The sequence below is a fragment of the Hyposmocoma kahamanoa genome, unplaced genomic scaffold (assembly GCF_003589595.1).
Source record: "Hyposmocoma kahamanoa isolate Upper Pololo Valley unplaced genomic scaffold, ASM358959v1 120, whole genome shotgun sequence".
NCBI lineage: Eukaryota > Metazoa > Arthropoda > Insecta > Lepidoptera > Cosmopterigidae > Hyposmocoma > Hyposmocoma kahamanoa.
The window spans coordinates 777,619-794,808 of record NW_020653415.1 but is presented as its reverse complement, the minus strand read 5'-3'; the positions used below and the strand labels follow the sequence as shown (position 1 = coordinate 794,808).

At 35.1% G+C, this 17,190-nt stretch overlaps 1 protein-coding gene across 1 annotated transcript in view; it reads right to left on the bottom strand.

Moving 5' to 3' along the window:
* LOC113240142 (protein spinster homolog 1) overlaps window positions 1–15,525 on the bottom strand; it is a 32,271-nt gene extending 16,746 nt beyond the window's left edge. The window contains exons 1-2 of the mRNA XM_026477370.1: window positions 15,398–15,525; window positions 9,302–9,425 (exon numbers count right to left, since the gene is read on the bottom strand). Of these exons, the coding sequence (XP_026333155.1) occupies window positions 9,302–9,425; window positions 15,398–15,506 (233 nt within the window). The 5' untranslated portion in view covers window positions 15,507–15,525. The remainder of the gene's footprint in view (window positions 1–9,301; window positions 9,426–15,397) is intronic.
* Between the last annotated feature and the right edge of the window lie 1,665 nt (window positions 15,526–17,190).

Sequence of the window (17,190 nt, the reverse complement as noted above, 5' to 3'; positions counted from 1 at the left end):
AATAAATATTATGCATATATACAATACGATCAATTGGGTATTCTTTTTGAACTTTCGAATCGTGTTTCCTCAATTCCATAATTTTTGAGTTACAACAAAATTTGGTTGCATGTACGATATGTAAAATATAATATTATTTAGAAATGAAACTATTTTTCTGGATTTAAATCGCGTTTACTTGTTTTTTCAAACAAACCGACTTTTCGGGCCCTTTATAGGTTCCATTGTCACGATAGACTGAGGTGGTACAGTCATCAACCAGTTATAACAAACAACTCTATTTTTTCACTATAGTTACAAAAGTTATTAATTAAATACCTTATGTTTAATTTGACAAAGAAACATTCCAATTTACGCTACATTACGTTTTACGAATTATTTTATTGAATGAATCTTTATTAAGTTCAATTTATTATGAATAATTAATGTATAATTAGTAATAGAAATTACAATAAATTAAAATATATTAATTAGTACCGCAGTCTTATGTCTGTTTGGGATTTTTCATCAGAGGAAATACAGGATCCCAAACTGGTGGTACGGAGAAACCATCTTCCCTGTTGAAATTAGGATGTTTTTTAATTTCAATGGCCTCTCGCAGCATCCTGGGTAGATAACGGACTTCTTTTGCAAGGACCTGGGGTTTATCAAACTTCATTGAAGGTGAAGGAAGTGTAGGTCCATGACATGTTCGCAGACTGCAGACTTGTGAAACGTCGGTTTGTTTGAAAAAACAAATATACGCGATTTAAATCCGGAAAAATATTTTAATATCCCAAAGGAAAAGGAACAACACATAGTAACAATCGCGAAAACCTAAAAAGTCGATATATAATATTATTTTTTACGACAAACATCATACTTAAAACATTCTGTAGTCAGTTACAGAAACAAGTACCGATTAGAAAGATCACGATCTTTCTAATCGGTACTTGTTTCTGTAACCAACAATTACCTGTCATTAGTTCAGGGTTAAGGGACTGTGACCTTGAGGTGTCACCTTGGTAACTTCAAGGTCGCCTATTGCTTAGTCATCCTACAGTGATTAAGTTTTCACGCTTGTTAGTACCTCATTTCGTGCGTCTAAAACTTGCTATTTTCAATATTGTCAATTTATACCCTATAGAAGTTAAAGAAAGTTCAATTTTAAATTCATTAATCTTTGTACGTATAGGCGAGTTAGTTTCTCGGAATTTGCACCCGTAATAAAAAAAAGTGACATTTACCATGTGCCTCTTTTTCGGCAATGTAAAATGTAATATATATTTTTAGAAAACCCAAAGAAGGGCTTAACTATATCTAATATGTACGTTACATAAGCCATACCGAAAAATTAAGCTTGAGTACAATTTCGTACATAAAATCAAATACTGGTGTAACTCAAAAATGGTTGTATTTAAGCTTTTACTGTCTTTTTTGCCTTACCTGTATATTATCTTAATTAAATCAGCCATACCTAAACTATGCTATGGACATTCTGTATAGAATAGCAACGTTTACTCATTTGAAAAATGACATCCAAATTGAACTTTTTTCAAAAATTCAACCAACTTCAAAAACCACGAAAAGTCACTACACTAAAAAGCGATATTTTTAATTAAATTTTATTTATTTTCGTCTTATTTTGTTTTGTATAGAGTATTATTACTATTGGTATGTGTTACCTACTGATCAGTTTGAAGATTTATTTTGTCACTAAAAATATTGATACTTAAATATTTACAATATCTAATCAGTCATTTTTGAAGTTGGTGCCAACCAAAAAAGTATTTTCAAAATCGATTCGCAACTGACGGAGAAATCGGTGAACATACATAGGTAAAACATACGTATAAAACATACCCTACTATTCCTTTTTTGAAGTTTTATTGTTGTATTAATGGTGGGTTGAACAAAGGTGACTCTAATTCAGAATTGTTCAGCATTTCATTTCTATTTCATAATCATACTCCCATAGTCGAGAGACCAATCCGCGATCCTGGTATCAAAATATCCAGTAAAATGTGATATTGTGGTAGCTGGTATTCATTCGATCGCTAACCATCGATGTTGCCATATTAAAAGTACCGTGGAAATGTGCATATCGTACTTGTTATCTCGTTTAAACAGCAATTTAGTCTTCAAATCAAATGTGTTTTATATGTCAAATAATTAATGGCCCTCGACGTGCTATCGCCATTGAAGAGCAGCAGAATACTATGAAATTGCAATGACACTTGAATAGCTCGATGGCTAGGCACTGAGAAGCAACTTCTTTTAACTTTAATAGAATACCAAATGTGCAAAATCCTGCCATTAGCCCCCTTTACACAGTCACTCTATCGTGCGTGATCAGGAGCGTTCAGGATTGAGCACGGGAAAGCCTGTACGCGCAATCGTGCGCGATTACCTGTTTGACTTTTTTAATCTAACGTTCTTTCGCACGTGTTTGCTTGTGTTCGTTTTTGTTACAACGGGAATAGCGTCCCTGTAAAGGCTATATAATAGCGCAGGATAGACCGCATGATATTGACGCGTGTTGGAGTGTGCAATTGCTCGCGCGACTGATCAGTGCAATCGCGTGGTCTTTCCCTTTTCTGTATGTAATAGAGTGTCTGTGTAAAGCCAGCTAATGACACTCTATCGTCAAACAACTGAGATTATTTAAATTAGCAAACTTGGTGCCCAGATATCTTGCCTAACTCTACTTAAAGTCCATAACGCGGTCCCCAAACGTCTTGAACTTTCGTATTTCAATGTTTCGAATTTTATCGAGGACTGTGATACCGAACATGATGCGCTCCATAGACCATTCGTATTTTTATACGTATTCAGTGCACAATAAAAAACTGAAATAATCCAATCTATCTCTAGTCCACAGTTCAGGAGCATCGTTTATTCAGCTCAATTAATCTCAATTAATAAAACACGTGATCCAGTTGGTTACTCAAGATCGCGTATCTCATTGACGTAATATTATGGTATTAATAATTATAATGGTCCATCTAATATTTTGTAGCAGTAGAGCTCCTTATGAAAGAGTGCGTCCAGGTAAGTACTGCCACCTTACTTATTTCTGCTGCAAAGCAGTAATGTGTGCATGACTGTGTTGCGGTTTTGAAGGGTGCTGTGGCAGTGCTCCTCAGGTCTTTGTGATATAAACCTCCCAGTGGTACTGCAACTGTTATGGACAGACGTGTCGCTTACCACCAGACGCACGACTTTCGTCCCGTCGTGGTATCATAAAAAACATACGTACATTGATGTATACGGGGCTTTAGGAGGTAAAGTAATATATATTACAATAGAGATGATATAGTAGCCCCCCGGGAAATAACATGATTGTTAAAAATAAAGTAAACAATTTTAAAACACTATCAACCTTTTACAAAACATAATAAATTTACCAAAATGAAACTTTACAATTTTTGTTGTACTATCTGACCAGTGGCGGTTTTGCCTTAAGGCCCAGTAGGCCCAGGCCTAGAACGGCCAGATTTTAGGGGCGGTCAATCGTGACAAAAAATTCACTGATGATAACAAGTAACTCAAAGTACCTAAATATTCTAAAGACTCCCGCTAATTATCGCGGGCCACACTGCACCGCATCGTTTTATAACAATAATCTTTCTAAATCACTTTCGTACATACGTGTTATGTATAAAATATAGATATGTCACACATCTATAATGTAATATATAATCACTACATCACTACGTCTATCTGTCTGTCTGATCGCGATAAACTCAAAAACTACTAAACGGATGCTGGTACTGACTACATGGCCTGGGGCCTAGGGCTGCCAAGACTGCAAATCCGCCACTATATCTGACGCTTTTTAAACCTGTATTTGGTAGTAATTTAAGTAGTTCAAACGTGCAAACGTCCTCCGCGACGACTCCCACCCCCGTCCTGCACACAGTTTGGTAAGAACGTAAAATCTACTGAATTAATAAAAGTCATGGAACAAAAGTTGTTTAATGATGTTAATATAGTCCAGGGAGGTTGTTAGTATTTTACAAATTAGAATGAATGAATGAATGAATAATAAGTGACAATTACACATAAAATATCGATTAAATTAACATAATTTGACATCGACTTATTGCAGCCTTTTATTTATGTCAGGAAATCCTCAAGGATATCCTCCGCACGGGAAGGCGAGGGTTATATGGGAGTCGTACTATTATATGGGACTAAAACCTAACGGTTTTTCATGCCATCGCTTCCCGGAGGGAACGCGGAAACGTCGTTACTGCTACCACTTTGGGAGACTATTTTACGGGTCTCCCTCTACGCCCTATGCTGATGACGTACCGAAACACAATGCACGTCATTCAGATTCGAGGACCTGTCTCCGTTCGGGCACCGTATGTCCCCACATGTTATTTCTGGAGGCCCACGTTATAGAGGCATGCGGGAGAAGTGTGCCTGCCGCCTGGGCCCATCCTCCTGCCTTACAGCCTTATTTAATCATTGTGATTGATTAAACAATCAAAAACCAAAATGCTTTTTTTTAATTTGATGACAAAGCAGAAACAGTTGAAAATTTAAATACTGTAACCGTTTAACATTGGTTAGATCAAACTTTAATAAATAAAAATCTTTTACTCTAGTACATATAAGATTTACAAGAACGCAAAATCAACTTCGAACCACTCGACAAACCTGTGTAGCTTATAGCAAATTAAAACAAAAAAAATATCGACTATTTTTTAATTTCAAATTATACCTAACACAGCTTTATTTTGGGGATTTAATTAGAGTTCGGTTAGTAGCTGAAAATGTATCTCTTTTTTATCAAACTTTGATTCAATGAATGTTGAACTGTTACAATGTAAAAATATCAGCAGTTTCTCACACATGCTCGGAAATGTTTGTATCACTTTTTAAACACGAACACGGAAAGTTTGTCACTTGTGGACCGTGCGACTTCTTCCCGGCCCAGGCCTGCAAAGTACATATGAAAATCTATTACAGTCCACTTCACTAAACTTTTAAATTGACCTAGTATTAAATGAACTATGTAAACAAGCAAAAGAAAAAATCATACAGCCAACTGCCAAGTGTTCGTAATTTAATCGTTTTTTTTTGAAAAGGCGTTAAAATAAACTAAAGTGCTTTGGTTTTTCTTCTGTTTTCTTGGCCTTCATTCTATGTTCATCGCGAAAATACGTTCTAGTGAGAAGAGCGATTACAAAAATGCGTGATTTTGCTACGTTGCTATTTCAAACATTGCTTTAAATTTTAATTAACATAGTTTTCACTTTTTATTCTATTTAGTCTTTTATTATTTCCTCACATTGTTTGAGAAAATCACTAATTACGCCTCGGCAGAAACGGGAATTGCTTGACTCGTATTAATAATACACGGACTCGCTAGCGCTCCTTCTTGTTACTCATACTCGTTCAGCAATCCCTTACTTCCCAGTCTCTGCAATAATGTACTAATAACGCTATTACCTAATGGGTGTGTACGAGCATGCTCTACATTTTCATGCATTTAAAGCTATTTTTACCTGTATTTAACATGCGTTAGCTATAAGTTAGCATGACACACGTATTTCTACTCAACAAAACGTTTCCCTTCTACAAACAAACAATTGACATTAACAACAACATTGTTCTGTTGACCCTTACTTACTTGTTGTTACAAGTAAGTAAGGATCAACAGAACATAACATCCCTTACAGGGTGCATATATTTAAAAATATAACTAATTTCATATTTTGAAGATAACGTATCATCTTCAAGTTTTTGTTTCTTCTTATACTTTTGGCAGTCAGCATTGAATCATGTTAAGTGAAATTGATCTAATTCTCAAAGTGATTTAAAGATCACAGTGATAAAATGATAATTAAAGGTATAAAGAATATTATGTCGGAATGCGTTATTTATTTATTTATTATTCGTTTTTTTTAACGCGCACTCTCTGGGGCGCTATCAAATTTATAATAACAAAAGCACATTTAAATATAATAATAACATAAAAATGTGCAATTGACATGAAGTTAATTGTTTTATGGTAATAAAATAAAATTACGCGGAAATAATTAAGTTAATGTACTTCTGCAATGCAATTAATTATATGCATTAAAAAGGAGCGCGTTAAAGTTTTCAATCATAAAACCTTAATAAAAATAGTTTCAGTGTTTTTTATCATTTTTGACGTTAAGAGGGAGCAGAGGAAAAATTCCTAATCTTCGATTTTAGAGGGGTATATCCACCTTAAAGTTAAAAATAAAATATTGTATGAGTAACTACACGATATATTCAAGCATAGACATTAATCAGAAACATAAAATAAATAAAGTTTCCTCGATAGATAAAAATCACAAAATTACCTCTAATTTTCACATTTTTTCGATTTATCCTCGAAATGCTACAGGTTATTAGGACAAAAATTATATAATTAATTATATTTATGCATGATCGACAACTGTCACTACGGATTTTTTTTAATCCCTTTAGTTTTGGAGTTATTCCGCTAAAACGAATTTGGTACTTTTAATGCGCAAAATTCAACATCTCCTGTCGCATGTCACGCGAACTTCAGGCATATATTTGTTTCACAAATTTGGGCGGAGCCAACGTCAAAACTTTTTTGGCATGAGAGCTCTTAATTAGTGCCTTATTATTGTTATTTTTTGTAAGTTTGAAAGACAGTAGAGTAGAGTAGTTGTCCAAGGAAGTACTGACACCATACCTATTTCTGCCGCCAAACAGTAATGTGAGCATTGCTGGTGAAATTACAGGCACATGGGACTTGTCAACTTATGTCTCAGGGTGACGGGCGCAGTGGCAGTGCTCCTCAGATCTTTGCGATTTAAATCTCGGAGAGACACAGCAACTGTTATGGACAGGCGTGCAGCTTGCCATCAGGCGCACGACCTGTTCGTCCCATCTTGATATTATAAAATAAACTTAACGGTACGCGTGCAGCGTGCGTGCAGCGCATTCGCCAGATCTGTGCGCACTCTTAGTAATGCCTAATTCCAGTTATTACAAATGAGTTGAGAATTAAAGACCAAGCGGCACGCGAGTGTTTAAGCTTCACGAGTTTGAGGCCTTGACGCCCATGTAACACGACGTTATTGAATACGTTTGTGAGAAAACATTAATTTTCCATGTTTACCACAATATGACGTGCCTTTTATAATATACATGTCTCCAGATTTTGGCGGGAAGAGACTTTTAGCCCTTTTAAACGAATGCGAGTCTCTATACCCTATCCGTAAAAATTGTAATGGTTCCCTGGTAACTGAGGGTCGTAGATGCCATTTCCTTATTTTTAAAGCACAGACTTATAGTCCCGCACTAGGGAAACCATGGACACACATATAGACAACCACAAATTATATCGAAACTCGCGAGAGAAATAAATGGAGGCCATGCAAAAATTTCTCCCGGCCTGGGAATTGAGTGCAGGTCCTTTGTGTGACAGAGTAACCGTTCGGCCACAGAGGCATTTTTTTTTTCCAAAAAGGGAACATCATGTTTTCTTTTATATAAAAAATTTTATCATTTACAACTTGAGAAAGTAGCAACATAGTTAATAGATTAGTTTAAAAAAATACGGTGGTGAATAATTTATTTTTATTTCAATAAGGGTCAAAAACTTCGGAAGAAATTACTGTATATAAATTGTTGATAAACATCAATCATCGTAAATGAACATCACTATATTTGAGTCTAGAAATTTCTATGGAGATAAAAAGAAAACATGGAATAATAATAGAAATAGTAACTAAAAGTGTAATTAGCCGGTAGTATGTTATCTCACTGGTTTCAAATTTTTTGTTTTCGCTCCAATTTTTACAAAGTATATCGCTACAACTTGGCACTTTCACGTTTTGCGAGAGATCTTGTATGTACAACGATCGCCATATCGCTGTAGCATTGTTTGAAGGCGCATCATCTCGATATGTGCTTTTTGACCATATCGAGACAACATGAACCACGCCCTCATATCAAATCTCCCCTTTTTTTCCTATATCTATGATTGTGGTAGCTCTACAGTTTCCGACTTCGGGCTTGTAACAGTCTCGTTCGTAATACCTTATTTAACGCACTTAATACACAACGCACTATTGCTACAGAATTAAAAGCAGAGATTTAAAAACATTCAACCTTGCGTTTTTTTGTAATTAATGTGTCAAACACTTAAAATCTGTCGTAAAATAATAACAACATATAATAATTTATCATTGTGACAACTTAATCACTCAGTTTACTCCACTTATTCATTGTTCTGCATAATTAAATAGAAAATGCTATAGCATAATATGGTATTATTATTATTATTCTTAGGTTGGCGTTACAGTTTGTAAGTAAATGATGGTCACCATCTTAAAGCTAAGGTTCGTAGAATTAAAAAACTGTAGAATTTTCTGGATAGGGCGTTTCATGACCAAGGGACACAGACAGAAAATCAGTTTGAATATTGTAGATACCTTGCTTCATTGAGACATTATTTTCTCTTACTCTTCCAGGGAAGTACTGCCACCGCGCGTATTTCTACCGCCAAGCGGTTATTTAAGCATACTGCATACCGATTTTGAAGGATAAGGGCGCTGGTGAAATTACAGGCACAAGGGACTTGTCAACTTATGTCGCAGGGTAATGGGTACAGTGGCAATGCCAGTCAAGTCTGTGATCTTTGTGATTAAAGCTCTGTGAAACGTGTTGCTTACCACCAGGCGCTGTACTTGTTCGTCCCATCACCAACAAGAAAAAAGGATCATCGAAATCGATTTATTTACTTCAAAACGCGTAACATACACGCGAAAGTAAAAGAAATACTATTTATAATAATTTTTTTAAACCGGTTTAAAATGGCGCACATTGGGATAGTCACATGTTGTAGTCCACTGACTAATTGACAGGATGAGGATGATATTTATGTGGTAATCAAAGTAGGTTGGTTAACGTAAAAAGTATTGATCCACACGATTTGTCAGTTCGATTTACGAACACAGTTCACGTGATAATAGAGCTATGTAATTTGTCAATTCTTTCTATTGTATTTTTAAGTTGAATAAACAAAAGATTTTTCAATGATAATTGTAACTTTTTTATAAAAAGAAACCGACCTCAAAAGTTTGTGGAATTACGTCTATTTGCCAAGTTTATTGAAATCGGTTACCAGAAAGTGTGGGAAACCGGATTTTTGCCCTAGTTTGCCACCCTTAAAGGTGGAACATTTCCTTCAAATTGAAATGGGACCAATACTGAGGTACCCTCTTTCCAACAAAAAAACATACATAGTTATAAAAAATTTAGAACCTTTTTTTTAGAAGTCGGTTAGAAATAAGTTACTTACGCTTCACTGCTGTTAACTTTTTCGCAGCCAAGGGGCAGCTGGCTTAGCGTGAGATGCGTTGCGTTCAATTGACACGCTTTATCGCCATAGTGCAGGTCATCAGCTGTCACCTTTGATGTTGTGCCTGGTGAAGAAAATTACGTTTATTTATTGCACAAAATTTGAGTAACGGTAGTTTCTTTATTAACAAAAAATGCACATTTTACAAATATACTGTTATGTTTTAATTAAAATACAATTCGCAAATTACTTTCTTTTATTACGATGCATTTCAAATGCGGAATATAACAATATATATAATTAAATACGCATTTTTGATCTCATTTTTTAAAATACGAAATAGAAATTTCGAAATAAAATCATTACCACTAACCGGATACCAATTACAAACTATATTTTTACATTAGTAATTGATATACAAAATATATATTTGTATTTCCAATACACGTTTCAATTACAAATTACATATACAAACGCTGCAAGCATCTTGGGCACCTTGCCGAGGGGACCCAATTTTATTCATATAACTTATTGCTAGTTTTAAATTCTAATGTTTAAGCTTTTATTGTATTTTTATACCTTACCTGTCGAAATAAATAAATAACATAAATAATATGACGGCAGTCTAAGAATGTTAAATTCTTGAAACTTATCTCTCAAAGACACTCTGGGACCCAGAATGTAAATTGCCCTAACCTCATGTTAGAACGTGTAATTAGTTGATTTGATAATAATATTAATATGCCAGACAACTACATCAATTATCAGGTTTCAAACTAACTCATTATTGATATACTGCCTCCGTTGCCGAACGATTACCATGGTGGACTGCCACGCAGAGGTTCGTTTCCCGGAGAATTATGGCCTACATTTATTTCTCTCATGAGTTTGGGGGTAATTTGTCGTTGTCTATGTGTGTGTTCATGGCACCCGCGATACAGGGTTTCCCTAATGCGGGGTTATGAGTGTGTGCATTATTATTGCAAGAAGTCCATTAATTGCCATGTAAATTATGTAATACAATAAGGAAAAGAGTTTACAATGTAAAATTTGTATCGGTTATAACAAAAGAAACATCGTAAAATGCATATTAGCATGCATTTTATGTTTAATTTTCCACGCACTGATATACCTATAGGAGAGTGTGTTAAATTGCAGACAAATAAAAAACAAAATGCTTCAGAGATAAGTCAAGCTAGAACGAAGCGTCGATAGACAAAAGCCAACAGAAAGGCAACGATCAAAAGAAAAAAACAAAAACAAATTTACAAATTCCGATGTAAGTTGTTCAAGTGTGAACAAGTCCCAAGTGCCTGTAATTTCACTAACACCCTTACCCTTACCCTCAGAACCGGAACGCAATAATGCTTACATTACTGCTTGGTGGCAGAAATTGGTCGCAGTATTTCCCTGGATGAACTCATTCTCAAGAATCTCTACTGCTACTAACACAATAACTATCACCCAGACCATAAACAATTTAGGAAAGTTCTTTGCCTAAAATCTCCTCATCCAGTACTTACAATGCAAACCGTTGGGTCACCGACGTCGTCAGAGAGCGACCATAGTTTTCATTGACTTACAAATAAATGGACTACGGGTCTAATACAAAAACCACGAAAAAAATGTCCCAAGTCAATCTATTCGAAATTTAAATTGTAATGTCATCGCAGTATCGCGCTGTCAGTCGAACAAATGAAGACTAAAGCGGAGTTTGGCGCTCTGTATACGATTTTAGCGCCTTACAAGTGCGGACACTTTTTAGCGCGGACCCGACGTCCATATAATTGTAAGTCAATGATAGTTTTGGACTTTATTTTATTTATTTTTTATTTATTAAGGCTTTGGCAAAGCCGTCAGCCTAAACATGAAGTTTAATTATGTTTCTGTAAATATGGCCGCCACAAAGAGGATAGGCAATTTGAGGCGGCGTGCTTGGATTGACTCGGGATTCCTTAAAACGGGCCGATATGGATATTTTAGTTCGAGATTCGTATAATTTCGCGTTTTAATCTTCGATTAAGGCACAATAGCACTATCCTATTCCACTTTAAACTAGATTTCACAAAATAATTGAAAGTCAAAATAAAAACGACACTTTTCCCTCCAAAAGGTCCAGAGCGAATCTTTGGACTTTATCATCTTTTTAAAAAAAGCAATACCATTAATGATGTTAAACGTTAACGTTAATTTTATATTTAACAGCCGCAAGTTCAAGATCGTGTTTGCGTAATGCAGTTTTTATTCGGCCCTGACTTTGAACTGCCTTGCCTTTACTTAATTAAACTTAAATAATAGAGCAAAAAACTTGAGTAATAACATCTATGTAAGTAAGCAAGGATTTAGAAAGTTCGCGATTGAGATTGGTTTAGCTTGTGATGTTTTTTATTTAACTGAAGGTTAGGTTGACAAAGAGAAACGTTAGAGAAATGTGATGGAGTTTAACTGTTTAAATTATTAAAGTATTAACTGGTTAAATAAAAGATTATGTGATCGTGTTATATCTTGTAATTTGTCATAAATGTAATATTATTAATAACTTATAAAAATTGCTAATAATTATTAATAATTATTGTGTATTGATAAGTCATTATTTGCACCGATTCGTATTACCGCTTCATCTTTAGAATACAATAGGACAAAAGAGTGAGCTGTCTCGGTAACGCCACGTGCCATCTGAATAGTCCAAACATTAAAAAGAAATAATTCAAAACTGGAATTCAGAAAAAGCATTTAGCATGGCTTGAGCCATAACTCGTACGATGATGGACCAAGATCATTTAGTCCATGTACACTTTGAGTAAAAGAAGTGTTAGTGGTTTTATTACTGTATTGTAATAGAAAGGACAAGCTTATTCCAAGAGATAACATTCATCGGTGCAAAAATATGTTTTCAACTATAATACATTATTAAGTCATTGTTTGCAAATTCAAGTATTTTTTTGTACAAGGGATTAGGTTAGCTTTGTATCGTATACTAATAAGGAACGACCTTGTTAAGTCTCGTGTGTTTTTTATTGATATTAAAACCAGTCTTACGGTACATTAATGAATGACAACTGGTGTTTATGTACGATATGATGAATTATATAACACATATGATGTTCTAAGCACGTGCTTTTTTTGACGTCGTATGCCAGTTTTTTACTTGTTAACTTGATTGCTACACGCAACAGTTTACATTATAGTAAGTAACTACAGTTATGACGACTTTAATAAAGAAGTTTATATAAATGAAGATAATTTATTAGACAATACGTTAAAATGTGCAGGAAATTAAAACTATGAATAAAATTGTATTTGAAGACGAGGGTGAATTCCCAAAATTGCGAATTGTGTGGAATTCCTGAGGATGTATATCATTTGCTCGTGGAATGTGCACGAACGGAACCTATCAGGGTGTGATTATTTGCACAGGTCGGTTTTGGTACATTCAATGTTGTGTGATTTCAATCTATTTTGTCTGAGCGAACTGTTAGTGCCGCGAAGGTTTTGTATAATATTTTATTAGGTAATATTTGATATGTCTGTTTGGTGTCCATCTATTTTATTTTCATAATATACAGGTGAGGTGCAATAAAAGTTTAAATACTGGAAAGTAAAACTAGGATTAAATTATATGAATAAAATTGGATGCCCGCAGCAAGGTGGCCAAGAAGGTGGCAGCGTTCCTCCTTTGTATTGCTATGCTAATGCGTTGGGCAAGGTAGCTGCCGGCCCTTGGGTTTCCCAGGCAGTCTATTAATTTTTTGAATAAATTTTTATACAGATGAAGGCCACCGGGACCTCACGGGCCAAGGGTTTCGACTTCAAAGCGTGCAAATAGGTAGTGAGGTCCTGGAAATTATTACTGTATTCTTTTCGCCAACTCAACTGCAGAGCCAGCCCTCTTGTTGGTGTAATCTAAAACTCATCAAAATTCAGCGGTTTAGGCGTAAAAACGTGACAGACAGAGCTATTTTCCCATTTATAATATTAGTTAGTTTGGATACAGCGCTAAATTTGAATGCAATACTTTAATTATAATGCTCACCTGGACGTTTACGTGATTTAAATCACTACAGTATATTTTAATGTACACGGGGCCTAAAGAGGTTAAACAAATAAGTTTGGAAGGTGTGAAAATGTTGAGTGTGTGCGTTATTATTATTATTAAAAATACCTGTTCAACTTCAAAATTGTCTTTATTTCGTGGATAAGCAAATTACACTTGAAATCGTCACATTTTCGCAATTTTTAAGGTCTTATCGTTTATGTAATCCCTAACAGAGTAATATCCTCTCTTAAGCAGAGTTGCCTTGATATTATTTTGAACTTGTCAAAGGATAAGTCCAAAATAGCTTTTGGAATCTTACTGAATACCTTGCCCCGCAAAAGAACCGAAGAGTTCTGGCTGTCTCTATGTCAGTAAGTTGCCTGACTTTTCGTATGGCATAAGCAGCAGAACAAAACTTTCCAGCTAGTGTCGAAATATATGTGGATTTCACTGAAATTTTGAGTCTAACTTTCTTTTTTCTATCTATAGGAGGAAGCCCCTACAGTTTCTTATACGTTCTACTTATGGAGGTCTACCTCTCGAATGAGTTGTTATTTAAAATTATATTAACGATTTTAAGTGTAATTTGCTCGTGCATGGAATATAAATAGCAATATTAATGTATGTAACTAATGTCGCAAAATGTACGCTGTCAAGGTTATGGCAGTAATGAACGCATGTTGTATCCTGGAGCACAATATCCGTTTAAACCTTTTTATTTTGCTATTGAGGTAATGAAACCCGGAGTTTTTTTCTAATATAATAAAAAAAATTGTTTCATAACCTTTGTGCGTAGTAGAATAAGAACAACATGGTAACTTCGTACAAACGTCGCAAGGTGGATTTTATGTGTGCGCGCCCGCCGCCACATACCGTGTACGGACGCACACATTTGCATCATCTAGGGATGCTCTCTAGTCCATTTCATATACCATGTACGGTGACGTTTGAGATTTGAAGTAACTAGAGATGTAGTGATGCAAATTGGAATGAAAAAAAATAGATTTAAATATCTTATCGGCTTAGTTTGTAACGAAGAGAGTGTTAGAGTTTGAGCATGATGTTCAATGAAACACAATGGTCAAAAAGAAGAAATATATTTAAATGTCATGTTTAAATATAGCTTATCAAAAAATGTCGGAAAAATATAAAGAGTGATAGCAAAATGTATTTACGCTTTTTTTTTATAAATAGTATTAGCAAAGTGTAGTAAATTCTTCAACTATAAGTTCTAAGTGAGAGAATGGATTTAGAGACTGTAGTTTAAAAACGAATAATATTTTGATTTAAACTTTCACGATTTTAACACATTATTTGATTTTTAATCTTAGTCACAACACACTTTAATTACCTCGACGTTTCGGATGCATTGCAATGTCCATGGTCTCGACGGGACTGAAGAGTCGGTGTCAGCATCGTCTAGCCGTGCGAGTTTTTCTTATCTGATTTATTCCATAATTTGCTACCCTTTGAGGTATATTTAGGAATATATAATATTTAGTTCAAATTTAAATGGGACCAATACTGAGGTACCTTCTTTCCAACAAAAAAGAATCATCAAAATCGGTTCATAAATGCCGAATTTTCGCGTAACATACACACACAAAAAAATACGATCGAATTGAGAATCTCCTCCATTTTTGAAGTCGGTTAAATATACATTTTGGACACTTTATTCGAAATTTATAACAGTTGTTCTTGGTGATAATGTCCCTATCTTATATTCAATCTTATGTAACTTCCTACGGTGTTGATTCGTACCTGAAAAACTTGGCACGTACAAACTTCGTTAGCGTGCTAACATTTCTATGTTAGAATTTTAATTAATGAAGTGTTATATGTATCTAATTTAATAAAGCATTAAAGCGAGTTGCCCTATGAAATCAAAATTACACTTTTCCCACATTAACGCGTGAGAAGTAATGACGGATCGATACAATTATCGTGACAATCGATCGAAACGAGGAGTTGTCTATGTATAGGGCCTTTAAGTCGTATTTCTTAGACGGATAACATCACATCGGTAACCATGCGTTTTAATATATGTAGTTTGTACTAACCTATCATGTAATGTCCAAGTTCGCCTAGGATGTATCCGACGGAGACCAATCCCAGCACATACCATTTGTAGTAGCCTTGTAGCTTCGCCCAGATGCCACCGTGAAACATCTTTGGTTAATTCTGAAACAATTAAAAGTTAATGTTAGGTTTTGTATAAATACATAAATATTGTGTGTTAGCGCCTCCTTGGACGTTGTCGGTGCTGGCAGGCCGAAATCGTTTTGAAGTTCGCGCTTTAGTTGATGCCCCTTCTGCTTTCTGCTTGTTGGCGGAGCCGTTTTTAGATCTCACCAGTATCGAGTTTTAGGCTTAGTAATGTTAGATACTTATGCTGGTTCTGCTATTCAGCGCGTATTGTGGGATTATAATGTGAGAATGTACAAAATTTCGTATTAGATTTTGAATTGAGATGACGCAGAATCGTTGAGTTATCTTAAAAGGGACATATCGTCGCCTTACTTTCTCAAATTCTGAAATGCATAAAATGAATTGTACATACAAATTTTGCAGGCTGATTTCACATTTCCTTCATATTCACACACTAGCTTTTACCTATTCTTAAAATAATGCATTCAAATTAACACCCTTGATAAGAAATTTCAAATAAATAGAAAGTTTTGCCGTCTCCTGTATAATCACTCTTTATAAGATACGAGTTTAAGACAGTAAGGCGTCGATATACAATATATATATATATATCCTTTTCCCTGAACGAACAAGTTATGCGCCTAGTGGCGCCAAGCGCCACGCCTATCCATAACACTTGCATTGCCACTCAAAGCTTTCTATCGCAAAGATACGAACGTAATTTAAATTAATTAAAAGCAATATACAGCCCTTTACAGGACTGTTCTGTTACATTTTCTAATTAGAACTGAGATTTAAAATAAAAGCTAAGCAAGGTCCATATACGAAATGCTAATAAAGTAAGGATTATATCTATTAAACCATAAAAGGGCTGAGTTGTGAGAATTATGCCTTAAAACGGTCGTGACATAATTTTGTGACAGTTACATTAAACGTAATTAAAATACTAAAGCGCCGAGATTGTAGATTTGTAGTACATGCAGTACTTACGTAATAAACACTACAGATGAAATTGTTTGCACTGTGGGCACTGGACAGGCAGGTCCCGGGTTAGCTTCTTGTGAAAGATTTCGTCCAGTGAAGTACCTAACCTATTTATACCGCCAAGCAGTAAGGGTGCTGGTGAAATTACAGTCACGTGGGACTTGTCAACTTGTGTCTCAGGGTGACGGGTGCAGTGGCAGTGCCTCTGAACTTTGCGATTTAAAGCTCTTGAGTGGCACTGCAACTGTTATGGACAGGCGTGTAGCTTACAATCAGGCGCACGACTTGTTCGTCCCGTTAATTGATATTATAAAAACAAAAAATCTAGGTATGATCGACCAATTTGGAAACGGATTTTTTCTAAATTACTTTTGGTGATAATGATGAGTTCTGGTATGGGTGTTCTGAGCATTGACCCAGAGTACTTATAGCACAGGGTATTCCCTTATTTGAGACCATTCTGGTCTGGCACATTATTATTACTATACTTTCAGACATATTGTATAAGAGCATTGAGACCGTACAAGGAAACCCAAGAAAATGCTTATAATATGAAAACATGGAGAGAAAGCAGTGGGATCCGTCGACCATTCGACTTATGAAATTAAGATTATTTTGAGTTTGAGTTTGAGTGGGTCTTCACAATACTTTGGGCTATTAGTAACTTTGGACATTTTAGCACTTTGGTATCTTAGATGATGTGTATAATTGATCATTAATT